Consider the following 18,371-nt stretch of genomic DNA (forward strand, 5'->3'; position numbering starts at 1 on the left):
CTTTACACACCTAAATCCTGGATAATGTGTTATGCAGCAGTTGATAACTGGAAGAGAGGCCTCTTAGCATCTTATGTGAGCTTTCTGAAGTACTAATCTAATCAAGACAGACCTGACTAAAATCCTGCAATGATTTCATAGGCTAAAGTCAAACCTGGTCAGCCCACCAGGGTATTAAAAGAGATCTCAGCAATCACTTGGCCTTCTCTCCTCCAGGTTATGATTGGGTAGCTTTGGGATTCAGGCTGATGGACAGAAGTAGTCCCAAAGTAAGTTAATAAGAAGGAAATAATAGTCAGGCATGGGCAGTGCCTAGTTCCTGATGCTTTTCCTCCAATGAACAGAGTTCACATAAACCCCAGAGAAAGCCCATGGTCTCCTTGCCCTGCTACTGCCTACCCCTTCCTCCTGCCATAAAAAGTCCCTGGTCATGACGGATTTCCAGGTGAAATCCTTAAAAGTTTCACATAGAAGTTGCAACCATGGGCCACACTGACTTGCAGATACATGTGTTTTAAAGATATGAGTTGGTTGACATACTGGACTGTCCATAGTGATGGCTGCCATCTCTCTACAGGTTCTCATGCCTATATATGCATGTCAGGCCTTCCCCCAAGAGGCAGAGTTTATTTCCCTGCATCATGAATTTGGGCTGGACATGTATCTTGGTTTGACCAATAGAATACAGAGGAAGAAATAATGTGTGACTTCTACACCTAGACCTTATGAGGCCTTGCAGCCCCCATTCTCATCTTTTTGGGATCAAGCCACTCCAAGAAATAATCTTGAACTTATTAGAGACCACGTGGAGAGAGGCCCAGCCAGAACCCCAGCCATTTCAACAACACCAGCTAAGGCACCAGACATGTGAGTGAAGCCATCTTTGGTGTTCCAGCCCCAGTAAAGCTCTCAGCTGAATGCAGATGAATGAGTGATCCCAGCAGACACCACATGGAGCAGAAGAGCTGCCCAGTGGAGTCCAGTCAAACCACAGGGGCTGGATAATTTAATTAATTGGAAATAACAAATCATTGTTATTTTTAGCCATAAGGGGTTTTTTTAAATTTTTTGTTTTTGATTGTTTTTGTTTTTTAAAGGTATGCTTTTTGGTGAGGAAGATTGGCCCTGAGCTAACATCTGTTGCCAATCTTCCTCTTTTTTTTCCCCCTCCCCAAAGCCGCAGTACATAGTTGTATATCCTAGTTGTGAGTCCTAGTTCTTCTGTGTGGGACGCTGCCACAGCATGGCTTGATGAGCTGTGCGTAGGTCCACGCCCAGAATCTGAACCAGCGAACCTGGGCCACCAAAGTGGAGCACACAAACTTAACCACTACGCCACCAGGCTGGCCCCAGCCACTAAGTTTTAAGGTGATTTGTTACCAGCAATAGGTCGCTGAAACAGTTGACAACATTTAACAACCTGAAACTGTCACAAAAACAAGAAATTATTGGCTTCTTTTTTGAAAACACTGGATCTGCATTGCTCACTTGGACTTCAGGGCAGAATCTGAGAGGTGTGCCCACAACCCACAGTGAAAATCTGTGGGTACAACAAAACAACTGCTTCAGAGAAAGGAGGAGTTACGCCTGCTCCCATGACTTCTCCAGGGGTGGAAAGGATGGGAACTAGTGACACCCAATCATAACTTTATTATCTTTCCTGAGGCAAGTTCACCAGGCAGATCATTAATCAGCAAGTACACATAATTTCTGGGCAAAGAGAGAGTCCTCCCAGGATTTTTGCAAACAAAATACGCTCTTTTTCGCTTGTTGAAATATATAACTTTTATCTTCTGGGACATTATGTACAGGGTACCTTGTGATTTACTTCAGAACAATAGACAGGAGACACACTTGGGTAACTTCATCTTTTGCTCAAGAGAAGGGAAGACAATTAATTATCTGGTGGTGACAGAGGACCATCATGGCCATAAAGAGCATTTGACCAAGTAGCTCTCTGAACTGGGAAGAACCCCAATTTATTCAGCTTGATTTGGGGGCTCTGTTCTGGGCCAGTAGGGTGTGGGATGGGGGTTACAGAGATGTTATGTGAAAAGAGCTGTTTCCAGTCTCACCACCACAGAGAGGTGAGGAAGGCATAATTGCCAGGTAGAGAGGTGACACAGAAAAAAGGGAATCATTTCCCGGCTTCTTTCCAGTGCTCCAGACCTTAGGGGCCTCTATAGCAACACAATTACATTGTTTATCATAAGCATGACTCCAGCAGGATGTGATGGGAGAAGGGCTCTATATATGCAACACTCAAAAAAGCTGATACAACCACTCTCCATTGAAATGAAGCAGGAAATGTTAAATCACACACAAGCAAAATAAAAACCACTGGGCTGGCATTCCTGCCTGTCAACAAACAGCTAGGACCCATGAGCCCTGGGTGCACCGTGGAGGTTGGCAACCTGCTCTGCCTTTCTATTTTTTTACCCTGTCCTCCAGGTTTGCCTCAAGCTGTACTGCTCAGCAGCTGAGTCCTAGGGCAAGGGATTTAGCTTATATCTGCGAAGTGGGAGTGATGACCCCCATGGAGATACTAGGGGGATAACCTGAGACAATTCCAAGAAGTACTATCATCATCATCATCATCTCCATTTTACAGGAGAAGAAAGGCACAGAGAGATTCCATAGCTTGACCAAGAGCACAGCTATCAAGGAGCAGAGCTGGGACTTAAACCCAGGCAGCTGGGTTCCAGCATCTATGGACTCTTAACCACCCCACTAGCTGCTTCTGGGTATAGATGGGCAAGTATTTTGTAAGTTTACAAAAACTCAATGCACCCCCGAAGGATAGCTATAATTCTGGGAAGGCATAAACCAAGCACCCCACCTCTACCCCAGGTCAAAGCCAGAGGAAGAGCCACTCTGGTGTCATCCAGTGCCCCCCGCCCATCCCCCCCACCCCCACCCAGGCAAGCACCTGGCCAAGCAGAACTCTACCCTGGAGTTCCAGGACTTTCATTATGGACAGCCAGGGAGGCCTACAACTGATGGCTCTCTGCCCTGCTTCCCCTTCCTCCTGCAGGTGGTCTGGTACCATGATTAACAACAGACTCTGGAGCCAGACTGTCTGACTCTGGATCTGGCTCTACCTCACTAACGAAATGCAGTTGCACATAGTGCTTGCTGTATTAATTGAGTTAGTACATGTAAGTGCTTAGTATGTGTCTGGCACATAGTAAGTGCTGAGTAAATGTCAGCTGTAATTGGCAACTATTCCCTCACCTGATCAGCTCTATACCTTCCTCCCACCCCAAGGTTCTCAAACATCCTGACTCTTGTTTTTGATCAATTCCGCCTTTGGAATTAGGAGTATGACCTTATCTTTAGATGGCAAAGCTGATCCAAAGGGGGAAAGCAATGATGGGGGATTTCAGGCATCAAAGCAGGCTCTTGGGAAGTCTTTTGAGGACAAGCACTCTCCTGGGAACTCTAACTTTGTTCAGGTGGTGGCTTCTTACTATACTCGCCTCTGGAGTCTGGAAGGAAGTTGGGGAGACACCCAACTCTTGGGGAGCTAGAGAAGGAACTCCAATGGCTTCTTTTGCCTCCCCTTCCCCCTCCTACCCCTCTCCTCACTCATTCTAGGCCCCACGTATCCCCTCTCCTCCTCTCCCTCCCAGGACTCAGGTGACTGTCTGCTAGGTGCCGTCTGCTGTCTATAGGTGACTCCTAGCCTGTCTGCTAGGAAAGCAGTTGAATTTCATGCAAGGTTAATGGCTCTTGTCCCTAAATAGCACCATCACTGGGTCTGCAATGCAAACCCCCATTCCCCATCTTGGGGGCTAAGCCAGCACAGGAAGAGGAGCATCCTGAAGGCAGAGGCTTGGCTGGTATTGGGACTCCTGGGTCTTGTCCTGGCTGGCCCAAGGGGAAAAGCAATGACTGGAGGTGACATATGGTGAGGAGGCTGGACTGAGGTGGAGACAGAGATGGGGAGCTGCAATCAGAGCAGCACCCCAGGACCTGAGACTCAGTCTAAGAGAAGAGGTATCTGGCCTGGACAGGGACTTCTGTATGGTAGAGCTCTCCCCCTCTCCTAAGCCACGTTCACCTCCAGGCATCATTGCCCAGCAGTGTTAAATTTATAAAGAGCTCTGGGAGCCATAATCCCACTCAACCTTCAGGAGAGCCCTATAAAGCGGTGACTGCTCTTATGCCCATGACTTGAAAATAATCTTAGAAAAGTTGTCACTCATGCATCCATTTAAAAAACATTTATTCACTGCTTGCTGTATGCCAGGAAATAAGTTCAGCTCTCCCGATTCAAGGTCTTTCCACATATTTGCTTCAATATGTTGATTCCTGATTCCCCCCCCTCCTAAATTTGCCCCCAAATACTCCCCTTCGGAGGAGGCTGGGCCATAAAAGGCACTGTGGCTCCCTGCTTGTTCTCTCTCCCTGTCTCATTGCTCACTCTGCAGGAAGCCAGCTATTATGTCATGAGCAGATCTAGGAGAGATCCATGTGAACTGAGGCCTCTGACCAACCTGTGAATAAGCTTGAGAGTGGGTCCTCCAGACTCAGCCAACATCCTGACTGCAGCCTCAGGAGAGGCCCTGAGTTAGAACCACCCCTATAAGGTGCTCTTGGATCTCTAGCCCTCAGAAACGGTGTAAGATAATAAATGTTTTTGTTTTAAGCTGCTGAGTTTTGGGGTAAATTTTTTTTTTTTGAGGAAGATTAGCTCTGAGCTAACATCCACTGCCAATCCTCCTCTTTTTGCTAAGGAAGATTAGCCCTGAGCTAACATCTGTGCCCATCTTCCTCTATTTTATATGTGGGACGCCTGCCACAGCATGGCTTGATAAGCGGTGCATAGGTCCGCACCTGGGATCTGAACCAGCGAACCCCGGGACCCCAAAGCAGAGCAAGCAAACTCAACTGCTATTCCACTGGGCCAGCCCCTGGGGTAAATTTTTTATGCAGTAATAGATAACCAATAATCTTCCCCACTGTAGGAACCCCCTCTCTCTGCAAAACCAACTCATACCTTTACTGGGAAGCTCAAATCCTTTAAAAGTTTCTTTTTCTCTTATACTCAGGTAAGGTAGTAAAATGAGTCAGAGCACATACATTCAAATATCTACAGTTGCTGCTTTCTAGCTGTGGTACATTGGGCAAGTTACTTAGCCTCTGTGTGACTCAGTTTCCACATCTGTCAAACAAGGATGGAAAGGAAAATTGTGAGGATTAAATAAGAGAATAATAGATCTGTGAGAGTAACTGGCCCTGTGCTGGGCACTGGTGGATGCCTGATAAATCTGAGCTCCCTCTGGTCCCCTCTAACTTTCCAGTCCTGACTCCTTTGCATGCTCCCAAGTCCCTGCCCAGAGAGGCTAGGACAGGACCAGGTGCTTTAGGAGCTCCCATCCTCTTCCCACCATTGGAGACAGAGGAGGACGAGACCTGCCCTGCGCCAGGGATTTTCTTCCAGTCTTGGGGTGAGAGGAGATCTGTCCACTAGAGGCGAGAGACAGGATATACTTCTGGAAAGGTTCATTTTCAGAGCAGAGGATGATGCCGTGTTGGCCAGGCTTGGGGTCCAGGCTAGCCACCCCACCACCTCCTCTGAGGGTAAAAGGAGTCTAATTTGCCCCTCACTAGTCCCTAACATATTAGGAAAATTGCTATTTCCAAGGCTTTGTCCATTTCCTTTCCTTTTCACGAGCTTCTTTTCTCCCTTGCCTCCCTTTTTAAATTTTTAAAATTTATTTTAATCACAAATAATATATGAAAAATAATATTAGTCAATATTTCCTGAGAACTTACCAGCCAAGTTTCTAAGATTGTTATGTGTCTCACAACCACTTTATGAGGTAGGTTCTGATGTTAGCCCCATTTTATGGCTGAGAAAACCAAGGCATAAAATGCCCAAGGTCACAGAGGCAAAAAGAAGCTAATGAAGCTCGGGCTTCAAGGTCAGTACCTCAGTACACAGGTTGTTCCAAGACTCTGCTTAACTTTGGATTCATATTTAGTAGTTCTTTTCTTAAGGACGCCCACAGAAACTGGATGTGGCCTCAGAGGTAAGAGACAGTGTGCTGTTTTCTTGCAGATATTTAAAAAATATATTTGCATCTATAAACACGCACACACGGAAATAGACTCGCCCCCTTTTAAAGAATACTTGCGGTCCTACTGTGGGTATAGCCGGCATCTGGCTCTTTTAACAGAAAATCTTGACTGCCTTTCCACGCTTCTAACCGTCGCAGGGTGTTCGCCACAGATGCTCCAAGGTATTTACTCACCTTCGCAGAGTTGAGCCCTCCACTCCCCTCCCAGCCGCGTCCGCCCGGGCGCCGGGGTTCCTCGCTGCCTCCCCGGGTATTCTCCCGTCTCCCCGCTCAACCGGGTTTCCTCCCTCACACCGCCCCCTTCCCCTGGCATTTTCGCTCTCTCCTCCGCCCGCATTCCTAGCTGCCTCCGGCATTTCTGCCCCCTCCCTGCCCCGCCCCGGTACTTCACCGCCCACCCGGTTTTCTGCCGTACCCGCCCCTCTCCCGCCTCCACTTTCTCCCAGCCAACCTCATTACCCTCATTCTCAGTACCCCCCATCCACGCGTTCCCCCCACCCTCCCAGCCAGCCCTGCCACTCCGCGGCCCGGCAGGGGTGCACAGCCGGCGGGCTACGACGCGCGCTGACAGTGTAATGAATGGCTACAGCGGTAATTAGCGACCCGGCGGCTAATCACGAAGTACATTTACATTTTAAGTGCTGCAGAGGGAGGGGGGAAAGGGAGGGAATCGGCGGGAGGGCATGCAGGCCTTTTCCACGCTCTCCCTTCACTGACTGGGGAGCGAAGTGAATCCGAGTCTTTTACCGCTGGCGGCAGTTGGAGGGGGGTTGAGGGTAGGTGCCTTCGAGGGCCAACCCAAGCGGACGCAGAACAGCCCCATCCTTACCCTACCCTCGCCAAACCTGGATCTTCTAGGCCTTTGCCTCCAAACTACAGACTCCTGCTTATATCCCCTCCAAGTGAACGTTCAGCCTAGGCTTGCATCCCCCCCTTGGATGGAGAGCTCGCTTCTTCCCTAACCAGCCTATTCTACCGTAGATTCCAGCCATTCAGGCACTTTTTCTCGGGCCTAGCCGAAACTGCCACCTTTAAGTCCCACAACTGCCTGGGTCTTGCAGAGCCTGAGGGTCCCCGCGCCCGACTACGCGCTGCAGACAATCTTTGTGTCTTCTCAAGGCCGCTGTACCTCCAGCTTCTATGGCTGTTCCTCAGGGGGCCCGCGGGAGAAGGGCAGCGGCTAAAGTCCATATTTGGAGTGGACTGCGACCTCGAGGGCCCTTAATCCCAACGCGCGAGCAAGAGATCGGAGAAGGGGCGGTCGCTCATACGTTGGGGCGCAAAGATCCACCTGTTCCAGCAACTCCCAAGGGGCGGTAATGGGGTCAGCCCCAGGTTCTGAACAGCAAGGGCCGAGAACTAGAAGATACAAGATGCTGAGGAGGCGAGAAGAGCCTGAAGATGGAGAGGGGGACCGTGACAGCCCTGTCTCATGAGTGGGGCCCAGCACCCCCAAGCACTGGTATGCCCCCAGCACTTTCAGAGTTTCCCGCCCAAGGCAGCTCTCCGTGCGCCTCCCCGCTACACCCAGTTCTAGTCTGCCCCATCTGGATCAGGCGCCCCACTCTCTCGTTTCTGACTGTGCGTGTGTGTGAGAGGGGTGGAAGGATGAAGGGCGATGCCCCAGGGCAGTTCTAAAGAGGGGCCAGCTCCTTCTCAAACCCCCTCCCTCTCATCAGCAGTCCTTCAATCCCAACCTCACCCCTCCCTTCACTGCTCATCTCTCTTGGGAGGAGATCCAGGGCCACTTTCCTCATCCCTTGGAGTTCCCTGAGAGGGGCACCCAGTAGCTTCATAATACCCCCAAAGCTTCAACTTCCCACCTTCCGCCATTCTCTCTCTCAAAACCTGCCTTCATCGTCTCCTTTTTGAAAAAAAGGATCCCACTGAGTCTCAGGGGGCCAAGGCTGACTGACAACGAATTCCACTTGGGAAGAAGGGACTCACGTTAGCAGGGAAGCATGCTCGGCTCACCCTAAAGCATGCAGCTCTAATGGTGTGCTTTGAGGCATGGGTGGAGGGAGCTTAACTCCCCTGGAGAAGGGGTCTCCTTTTCCCATTCACCTCACGGAACAGCTTGACGCAGAGCCTCACTCCCCACACGCAGGGGTGTACGGGGGTCCAGGAGCCTCCAGCTCCGGTCAGGCGCACCGAGGCTGACATCTCGGTTTTTGGCTGCCCTGCGAGGACCACGCCGTGAATAGTCGTCCGAGGGTAGGCGCGGAGCGCAGCCGGAGCCAGCGCCTCCCGCACTCTGCTGACCGTGCACAGGCTGTCCTTGAGGCGAGAATACTGGCTCGGGAGCGGAAGGGACAGAGTAGGGGAGTTCTCTGGAGGATTGGAGGAAAGAGGCCCCAGCAGCCTACTTAGAAATCTCTCCTTGGGAGGGGACAAGGAGTAGCCTTCAATTTGAACGCGGAAGTGCTCGGGGACCCGACTTGTGGCGGCATTTGCATCACAAACGCAGTTCTTATTTAGGTTGCCCGTTTATGAGGGTTGGCTCGGAGACGACTGATGGAGATCATAAGGGAACTTCGCTTGACAACCCACCGCCTGGCGTTGCCCTTGCGCCCCAGCGTGTGCACCGCTCCCACGCCCCCGTAGCTGAGGACCCGACTGAATCCGAGAGGATGGCGAGGCTGGGACCCGGGCAGGCTGGGCCGAGTTAAGGGCGGGGCCTGGCGGAAGGGGCGGGGGCTCCCAGGCTCCCAGGCGGGGCCTCCGCTGAAGGTGCGGAGCTCAGGGTGCCGAGAGCGCGGAGTAGAGCAGCGCCCACTGGGGAGAAGTGGGAGACAAGGATCGCGCCGTCCTAGCCCGCCTGCCAGCGTCCACGCGTCTCCTGCATCTTTACCCCTTCCCGGCCCTTGCCGGACGCGACTGGCGGCCATGCAGCCCCGGGGTTGAGGCGGCCCCATGGCGAAGCTCGCGTCCCCGCGGTCCTGGCAACGACGGCGCATGGAGAACTTCCGTAAGGTGCGCTCCGAGGAGGCGCCGGTGGGGGGCGGGGCCGATGGGGGCGGCCCGGGCTCTGGCCCCTTCGCGGACCTGGCGCCGGGAGCGGTGCACATGCGGGTCAAAGAGGGCAGCAAGATCCGGAACCTGCTGGCCTTCGCCACCGCCAGCATGGCGCAGCCAGCCACGCGCGCCATCGTCTTCAGCGGCTGCGGTCGGGCCACCACCAAGACCGTCACGTGCGCGGAGATCCTCAAGCGCCGCCTGGCGGGCCTGCACCAGGTCACGCGGCTGCGCTACCGGAGTGTGCGCGAGGTGTGGCAGAGCCAGCCACCTGGGCCCTCGCCGAGTCAGAAGCCTGGCGACCCAGCTACCAGTCTCAGTGTAGTTAAGAACGTGCCCAGCCTCGCCATCCTACTTTCCAAGGATGCACTGGATCCGCGCCAACCGGGCTACCAGCCCCCTAACCCCCATGCTGGCCCCTCTTCCCAGCCATCCGCGCCCACATCCAAGAGGAGCCTAGGGGAACCTGCGGCTGGAGAAGGCTCCGCGAAGCGATCACAACCTGAGCCAGGTGCCGCGCAAGAGGACTAGACAGCCTGAGAATTCCCGGCTCTGGGCCACCTAGATGGACCTTGAGACGCACCTTCAGCCTTTCAGGCCTCGGTATTCTGGAGCCCACAACCTGGACACACCTCCTCAGACTGGCAGCATGGACCCCAAGGCGACAAGAGAGGGACCCCAAGGAAGCTTCCTGGGCTGGTTGCTCCTCCACCTGTGTTGCCTGAAGACGCAGAACTCCACCTTCAGCTTTTTTGAGCCATACTGGGACCTTCTTCAGGAGGGAATGGTGGGCAGGGGGACTCGAGCCTTGCTCAGGGACCCCGAGGGTTAAAGGTACCCAGCATTCAGGTGGGGGCCTCTGAGTGTGGAAGCCCAGGAGAGCTCTTGTAATCACCCCCACCACTAGCAGCAGAGGGCAAGGGCTGAGAAACTGCTTGAGGAGAGGGGAGTCGGAGTTGTGGGGGGGCCCTATTCTGCCCCTCGCTCCAGAACACAGTTCCCTTTCTAGTTTTCCTTCCTCTACTTTTAAGGAGCATCCTGAAATCGTGGCAGGGGCATCTCCATGGCCTCTAGCTCTTTTAACAAGCCCCCTACCCCCGGCTGGCTCAGAGGGAGAGACCCAGGACAGAAGTCTCCATGCCTGCTCCCCTGAGCCCCACAGCTAGAGTCTTGCTTCCAATAAAACAAATGCAAAAATGGCTCTTTCCCCAGGTTTTTTCCTAACCACGGTGCAGAGACTGCTCCGGCCTGCCCCCTTGTGTCTCAGTCCTCTCCAGCTTGGAATCCTTAGCTTTTGGTGTCTTCAGGGTCAGGCACAAAGATTGGAGAGCTTCAAAATGGTGCAAGGGACACGTTGGCTGGTTCCTGGCTTTTCCCTATCTCCCAGCCCTTGCTGGCTGGTTCTAGCCTCAGGGGCTTGTGGCCCAAAGGGTGCCTTTGTCCCCTTGTGCACTACCTCTAAGGGAAATGGAGCAGCACATTGCTTTTCTGGGAGGGGAAGGAAGCCGAGCATTGATGAACTCTGCTGAGGGTCACTGTCAAGGGTGGCAGACCCCACTGGGGTCCCTAAACCTGCAGCCTCCTGCCAATAGACAGCCTTATTCAGAAGGCTGGCACAACCCCACCCCCTGAGCCCCATGGTAGGATCTCCCCTTCACTGCTTTCTTTCAGAAAGGACAGCACACCCTTGGAGAGGGGAGGAGAGAGACTGAGCACAAATCCACTGCTGGAAATTACTATTCAGCAGAGAAGCTGGGACTTGGGCTGTGAATCACTGCAGGCTCCCTGATAAGCTGCTGCCTGCAGCCCTGCACAGCTGTCTGTGGAAAGATAACAGCCTCATAAGCCTCGCTGCCCAACTCCAAGTCAACTGGGGGGAGTAGGGGGAAGTGCTGTGTGCTGGAAGAACTCTAGCGAGTGAAGGAGGGGCACATAGCTCCAGGATCTCAGAAGCAGAGCCCACCCCATGCAACTCGACAGCACCCCTGGAAAGGAGATAGGGAAAAATGTAAGTCACTTTGCTGGCAGAACCCTGAAATAAATTCTGCTGGTGACAAGAGTAGGTTTCTGCAGCTGACAGGAGGGGCCCTTCAGGGAGTTGTCCCCCACCCCCTTGTCTGCTTAAGCTTTTGATCAGTGAGCCCTGTCATCCAGAATCTGACACTGATCACGCTCCTCAATTTCTTGTTCTTGATGAGTCCCTGGGGAGAACCAAGGGTTTTTGAGTGTGCTTCTCTGACCCTCGCAGGGGCAGCCCAAGAAGAATAGAGAGAATGTAAACTCTCCGGACAAGTAACGTGCTCTGGGCCTGTCCTGGGTTTCCATATGTAAAGTAAATGATAAAACTTGGAAGAGGTCCTGCATGGTAGAAGCTTAAAGGAGACTGGTCTTGATTCTGGAAAAGGGCCAACCTTCCAAGGCCGTTAGTGTCTGAAGTCCTGATTGCTGGTTCACGAGGACTATGCAGGCAGAGGCTTTCCCTTGATGGCTTGAGTCAGGTAAGTCCCTTTCCAGCCTAGAAACTCATCCTGCAACATGGGGAGGAGAGGGGCATGTTGTTTCCTCACCTTCAGAGTATTAACTTGCCCCCACGGTGGGCTGAGTTTCTGCTTCCCATGCCAGAAAGCAGGTTTTGAAACTGGCTTTCTTTTCTGCACCCCCACTCCACCCCAGCAGGGTCAGTTCCCATTCTTTTGATAGGTGCTCTTGGATGCTAATGGAACCCAGCACCCGTGAGCACCCCACCCCTGCCTTACTGATCCTCTGGCCCTGCTGACCCAGGAGCAGGCTCCACAGGAAGACGATAGCTGTACCTGTACACCCACATCCCAAGGCTGAGGTGAAAACCTGAGAAGTGCTGGAATAAGGAGGAGAGTGGCTAGGGGAGCCCCTCAGAGACGCCCACTTTGGGAGCTGACTAGTAGCAGAATGGGAGGGAGTGGGAAGCCCCCCTGAGAGACCCCATCTCTCCTGTGGCCTCTATCCAGGAGCTTCCTGGGCCCTGCCTTTGGGCACATGCAGGCTAGGAGTGGCAGTGAAGGCTCACACCCACAAAGCTGTCAGATCACACAATAAAATCCATTTGGAGGCTGGCCCCTGTGGTCTAGTGGTTAAGTTCAGCGTGCTCTGCTTTGGCAGCCCAGGTTTGGTTCCTAGGCGCAGGCATATACTGCTCTGTTAGCCATGCTATGCTGGTAGCCCACATAATAAAAAATAGAGGAAGACTGGCATGGATGTTAGCTCAGGGCAAATCTTCTTCAGGAAAAAAAAAATCCATTTGGGAAAATAAATGTATATAATCCAAGGCCAGAGCTTGTGGTCAGACGAGCAGTGGACCTCCAGCTGGGCCTTGAGGGACTTTGTTGTTGTGCCAAGTCCTAATGTAGGCACAGGGTGGAGCTGGGGGGAAGAATCACAGTGTAATTAGACATTTTTCCTGCCTCAATGATGTCCCAGTCTAGTGGAAAGAAAGAAAAGAAAGTTACAGCACAATATAATGATAGTGGGCAAAGGCGGGAGCTCTAAGAAGGGGCACTTAATACCCAGAGGTGCTGATGGGGCTGGTTCCCCAAGGACCAGAAGGAGTTACAGCTAGACAAGACTGGACAGGGAATTCCAGGCAGACCACAGAAGGTGATTCTACATCTGCTGTTATGGGAACCATAAGTGTCTGAAAGATACGTGGTGAGAGGCAGGTGGGACTGGAGTACCAGGTGGGAGCCAGGTTACATGGAGCCTCCCTGAAGGAAGTGGGGGGCCAATGGAAGCCAGGGAGTGCCCCAGGCTGACTGGTGTTTGAAAAGGATCCCTCTGACACCTGTGTTGGTGGGAGGTGGTTTGGAAGGGGCCTGACTGCATCTCAGAGGCTAAAGAGAGATAAGAGATGGGACAGTGGTAGTGCGGACAGATTTGAGAGCTCCCCAGACTGGGTAGGATTTCACTGCCATTACAGCCAGGACAGAGGAGAGCTTCTCCTTGTAGCATTAACCTTAGCCTGGCCAGGACTTGGCCTGCCTTCCTGGCATCCCAGGGGATATGTTATGTAAGGGCCAAACAATAGAGGGATTGCAGGGGGCGGGGGAGAGTGTCCACAGCCTCAAATTGGTAAAAACTTTAGGAGCTGTTGTCCCTTGGCCACAAACGTGCCAGGGCATGTTCACTGCACAGTAGGGGGACGACCTGGGTCAAATAAAGTCCCACCCACTCACACACCTCCCTCATCCCCCTCTCTCAGTCTCCCAACCCCCACCCCATTACGCCCCATTAGTTTTGCAGTTTGGTCATTGCTAAGCCCACCTTAGTCACTAGGGACTCTAGTCCCCTCTATTTCACTGTGATGTTGAAATACCTCCCTGTCTCCCAGAGAGAGGGGTAATTGAAAAAAGGAGGGGAGGGAAGAAAGGAGGAGAGGGTGGAAAGGAGGAAGTGAAGAGGAAGGAAGGGAGGGAGGGAGGAAGGAAGGAAATACAGCCATAGGAGAGTCTCCTTGGTGACACCAGGCTTCTTCTTCTCAGAGCACAGATTTTAGTTTGTAATTGTACCCTCAATGTGATCCTCTGGTTGTCAGTCACCCCAATAAAGCAGAAGCCATGATTGAATGGATCCTGCCTGCCTTGTTCCCTACCCAGCTCTTGACACAGAGGAAGCCCACAGAGAACTGTTGACTGAGTGAATAAAGACTGGCTGAGCCAGATTTCTGAACTGTTCTGATGCCACATCGAAGTCCTTAACGGTCCAGTCCATGGACAGTGGCCCAACCTATCTGCACCACAGCTTCTCTTCCCATCTGGGCCCTTGAGTTCTAACTACTCTTTGAAGAAGCTCAAGGTCACCATAGATTTGTTTGGTTTTGTTTTTGAGGAAGATTAGCCCTGAGCTAACAGCTGCCAACCCTCCTCTTTTTGCTGAGGAAGACTGGCCCTGAGCTAACATCGTGCCCATCTTCCTCTACTTTATATGTGGGACGCCTGCCACAGCATGGCCTGCCAAGCGGTGCCATGTCTGCACCCGGGATCTGAACTGGTGACTCCTGGGCCGCCGAAGCAGAACGTGTGCATTTAAGTGCTGCGCCACCGGGCCAGCCCTCAGCTTTTTTTGTTAAAAAAAATTATAAGGATGTGGAAAAATTGGAACATGTGTACATTGCTGGCCGGAAGGGAAAATGGTGCAGGCTGCTTTGGAACAGTTCAGCAGTTCCTCAAAAAGTTAAACATAGAGTTACCATATGACCCGTATAATACTCTTAGATATATACCCAAAAGAACTGAAAAATATGTCCACACAGGGGCTGGCCCCGTGGCCGAGTGCTTAAGTATGCGAGCTCCGCTGCAGGCAGCCCAGTGTTTTGTTGGTTCAAATCCTGGGCACGGACATGGCACTGCTCATCAAACCACGCTGAGGCAGCGTCCCACATGCCACAACTAGAAGGACTCACAACAAAGAATATACAACTATGTACTGGGGGGCTTTGGGGAGAAAAAGGAAAAAAATTAAATCTTTAAAAAAAAAAATAAAGAAAAATACGTCCACACAAAAACACATACACAAATGTTTAAGCAGCCTTATTCAGAATAGCTAAAAAGTGGAAACAACCCAAATGTCCATAAACTGATGAAAGGTAAGAGAAATTATTTAATTATACTCCATTAAGTAACTCCATTTAACGGAGTATGATTCTGCCATGAAAAATGAAGTAATGAGTCATGTTACAATGAGGATGAACCTTGAAAACATTATGCTAAGTGAAAGATACCAGACAGAAAGAACACGTCATTTAATTCTATTTATATGAAATGTCCAGAATAGGCAAATCCATAGAAACAGAAACTAGATTAGTGGTTGCCTAGGGCTAGTGGGGTTGGTGGGTGCCGTTGGGTGTGGGGTTTCTTTTTAGGGTGATGAAAATGTTCTGGAACTAGTGATAACGCTTATACAACATGGTGAATATACTAAAAATCACTGAATTGTATACTTCAAAAGGGTGAATTTTAGTATGTGTTATATTTCAATACAAAATTATATCCTTTAATGATTTTCTGATCATAAAAATAATAATTTAGGAAATTACATAATAAATATAAATAAACTACGAAAAAGTATCATCAGAGCCCTCCTATCTCTGTTGGATGGTGGCCCCACAGGATTACCTTTGAAGACTGTTTCCTTCTGCCACCCTTCTCCCTGATTCTCAAGTGATCCATATGGTGTGTTTGTCTACCCCACCTCCATGCTTTGTCCCCATCTCACAGCCTACCCTGCCCTAGGAAAAGAATTTCTACGATTTTACAAGAGGAAAATACTTGTTCTACAGAGTAACAGTTACCATTTATTGAACCCTTACTGTATGCCAGCCAGGACACAGTGTTTTACATGCATTATCTTATGTAATCTTCCCAATGACCTATTAGATAGGTTCCACTATTGTTCCCATTTTATAGAAGAGGAAACTATGGTTCAGGAAATTGGAGTAACTCGCCTAAGGGCATATGGCAGAGCTATAATTCAACAGCAGCAAGAATGTCATTCTCTCAGGTGCCATATCTTGTTCATCCCCATTTTCAAAGCAGTCTAGTAGTGACATCACCATCATTGAAGGTGAGTAGGGACCTGAGGAAATGGAAGCAATGTAGGGTCAGACTAATGGCCTCAAGGGCCACTTCCAGCCTTGAAATGGCAGGATTCGTTGTTTTCCTGATGCATGTTTCATTTCCACCAGAGAAGATAAGAGCTTTTCTTGAATGTGAACTTCCCTTTACTAGACATTCACATGGTGAAACAGTGTCCTTTTCCTCACAAGTTCCTCAGTAACATCATCCCTCCCCTCTGCAGACATCAGAGGAAATGCCTCATCACAACTGCTCCAGGATGAAGGCTCTGGGCTGCAACAGGAAGCCCATAGGCTGATGGACTAGTGATGATGATCCGTGAGGCATCTGAAGTCCAGCTACTGCTTCTCCAGAGGGACAGAAAAGCATTTCGGGGCAGAAGATGGTAAGAAGAGACAAAAGACCTTGATGGCCTTGGGCAAGATCCAGGATGTCTGGTCTGAACTCATCAGGGAGGGAACACCCACCAGAAGCAGCAGAATGGCCTGGAGGTTGGGGCCACAACTGGAGGCAGACCTGGGAACAAGCAGTGGCCCCCGTAAGTGATGTGGTAGGGGGGATTCAGAGATGGTCTCCAGGATTCATGCCCCGTGGTGTACATGTCTTGTATAATCAGGGCGGAATCTGTGAATTTGATGGGATATCATTCCCAAGATTAGGCTACTAATCCATTTACTTTGAGTCAATCAGAAGAGAGGTTACCTTGGATATGCCTGATCTGTGCCTGATCAGATGAAGTCTTTAAAAGGGTGAAGTGTCATAGAGACACTCTCCTGCTAGCTTGAAGAAATAAGCTGTGGGATTGTGAGAGGGCCTATGGAGGGGGCCATGTGGTAAGGCCCAGGAGGTGGCCTCTAGGATCTGAGAGTGGTCCTTGACTAACAGCTAGCAAGAAAAAATGGGGACTCAGTCCTACAACGGCAAAGAACTGAATTCTGCCAGCAACCTGAACAAGCTTGGAAGAGGACTTTGAGCTCCAGATGAGACCACAGACCTGGCCAACATCTTGATTTCAGTCTTGTGAGACCCTGAGTAGAGAACCAGTAGAGTCCATGCGTGAACTTCTGACCTGCAGACACTGAGAAATAATAAATGAGTGTTGTTTTAGGTTGCTTAGTTTGTGGTAAATTTTTTGCAGCAATAGAAAACTAATACAGGTGATAAAGGCTGAGAACTGCCCGCAAGTAGCAGGGGACTCAGAATTCACTGAGAAGCCAGCAAAGCCTACCTTCAGGGGTGATGGGGAAAGAAAACAATTTCTGGAATTAGACAAACCTGGGCTCAAATCTAAGCACTACTGTTTATTAGCTGTGTGATTCTTAGGCAAGTGTCCTTTGAGTCTATTCCTTCATCCATAAAATGGGATAAATGCTTATCTCACAAAGTTGTCATGAGGTTTAGCTGGGATAATAAATGATCATAACTGTATTAAAAAACAACAACACGAACACTCTAGTAGCCAATCTAAGGCACTGTAGGAAAAGTGGAGAGACGGATAGCAGAGAGACTAGTTGGAATTCAGTTGCAATATATCCCAGTACTTAATTACAGGAGCCCTGACACCCTGGGCTTCCAGCTCTTGGAAGTTTGATGAGTCTTAGTTGAAATACAGAGGTCAAAGCTTCCCCAGGTGTCCTTTAGTTAGGTTGTTGGGAGGAGGTGAGGTCAGATGCTTGAAAAGAAAAGCATTTTTATCCTTTTCCTAGCCGGGCTCATAATCTCTAAAGCCACACTTCTAGGGAGGAAAAGGAGAAGGGCAGATGCTGACACCCAGAAGAGAGGGCCTGGAGTGCAAAAGAGGAGGCTGAATGTCCATCTTTTCTCTCCTCAGTGAGTCCAGGGATAGAGAATGAGGGATACCAAGACAAAACAGACTGTCTCGTTAACTCTGGGTGGCAGCAAGATAATTTGGGCCTGGGGAAAGTGGCCCCACTGCCCAGGAGCTCAAAGACATGATGTAGTTCGGTGAGGCCAGATTAGATGTTAAGTCTTGGAATTTAACCTCATTTCAGAGCAGTTGCTTATAGGAGCCCTCTTGTAGGAAATGGGGCCAGGAGTTTGGTCAGAAACATCCAAGTGAGTCCTCACAACTGGGGATTTGGTGAAAAGAGCCTTGATTGCCAGCAAGTAACCTAATTTCCTCTTTTTTTTTTGAGGAAGACTAGCCCTGAGCTAACATCCACCACCAAACCTCTTCTTTTTGCTGAGGAAGACTGGCCCTGAGCTAACATCCATGCCCTTCTTCCTCTATTTTATATGTAGGACGCCTACCACAGCATGGCTTGCCAAGTGGTGCCTTGTCCACACCCGGGATTTGAACCAGCAAACCCTGGGCCGCCTAAGCGGAATATGCGCGCTTAACTGCTGCGCCACCGGGCCAGCCCAAGCAACCTAATTTCTGAGCCTGTTTTCTATCTGTAAAGAGAAGCAGTTGGACTCATTTTTCAATTCTTGTGTTACCGAACCAGGTTTGTTTTTGCTGGTCGCCGAGGAAGTCAATCACCAAAATGACAAGGTTGCAGCAGAGAGAGGGTTTAAATCACAAGGCAGCCACATAAGAAAGTGGGAGAATTAGCCTCAAATCTGCCTCCCCCAAAATGGAGAATCAGGGATATTTATGGGGTAGTGGGCAAGGTGGTCTGAAGTGTGGGGATAGATGACTGGA

The 18,371-nt window shown here is 50.6% G+C and overlaps 1 protein-coding gene across 1 annotated transcript; it reads left to right on the plus strand.

The window, feature by feature from the left end:
- Window positions 1–8,527: 8,527 nt before the first annotated feature.
- On the plus strand, window positions 8,528–16,821 carry RPP25 (ribonuclease P and MRP subunit p25). Its single transcript, XM_014841379.3, has 2 exons — window positions 8,528–11,599; window positions 15,930–16,821. Exon 1 carries the CDS (start codon window positions 9,000–9,002, stop codon window positions 9,630–9,632), a length of 633 nt encoding a protein of 210 aa, XP_014696865.1. The 5' UTR covers window positions 8,528–8,999; the 3' UTR covers window positions 9,633–11,599; window positions 15,930–16,821.
- The last annotated feature ends 1,550 nt before the right edge of the window (window positions 16,822–18,371 follow it).

Source organism: Equus asinus, chromosome 2 (assembly GCF_041296235.1).
Source record: "Equus asinus isolate D_3611 breed Donkey chromosome 2, EquAss-T2T_v2, whole genome shotgun sequence".
In the NCBI taxonomy this organism is placed as follows: domain Eukaryota; kingdom Metazoa; phylum Chordata; class Mammalia; order Perissodactyla; family Equidae; genus Equus; species Equus asinus.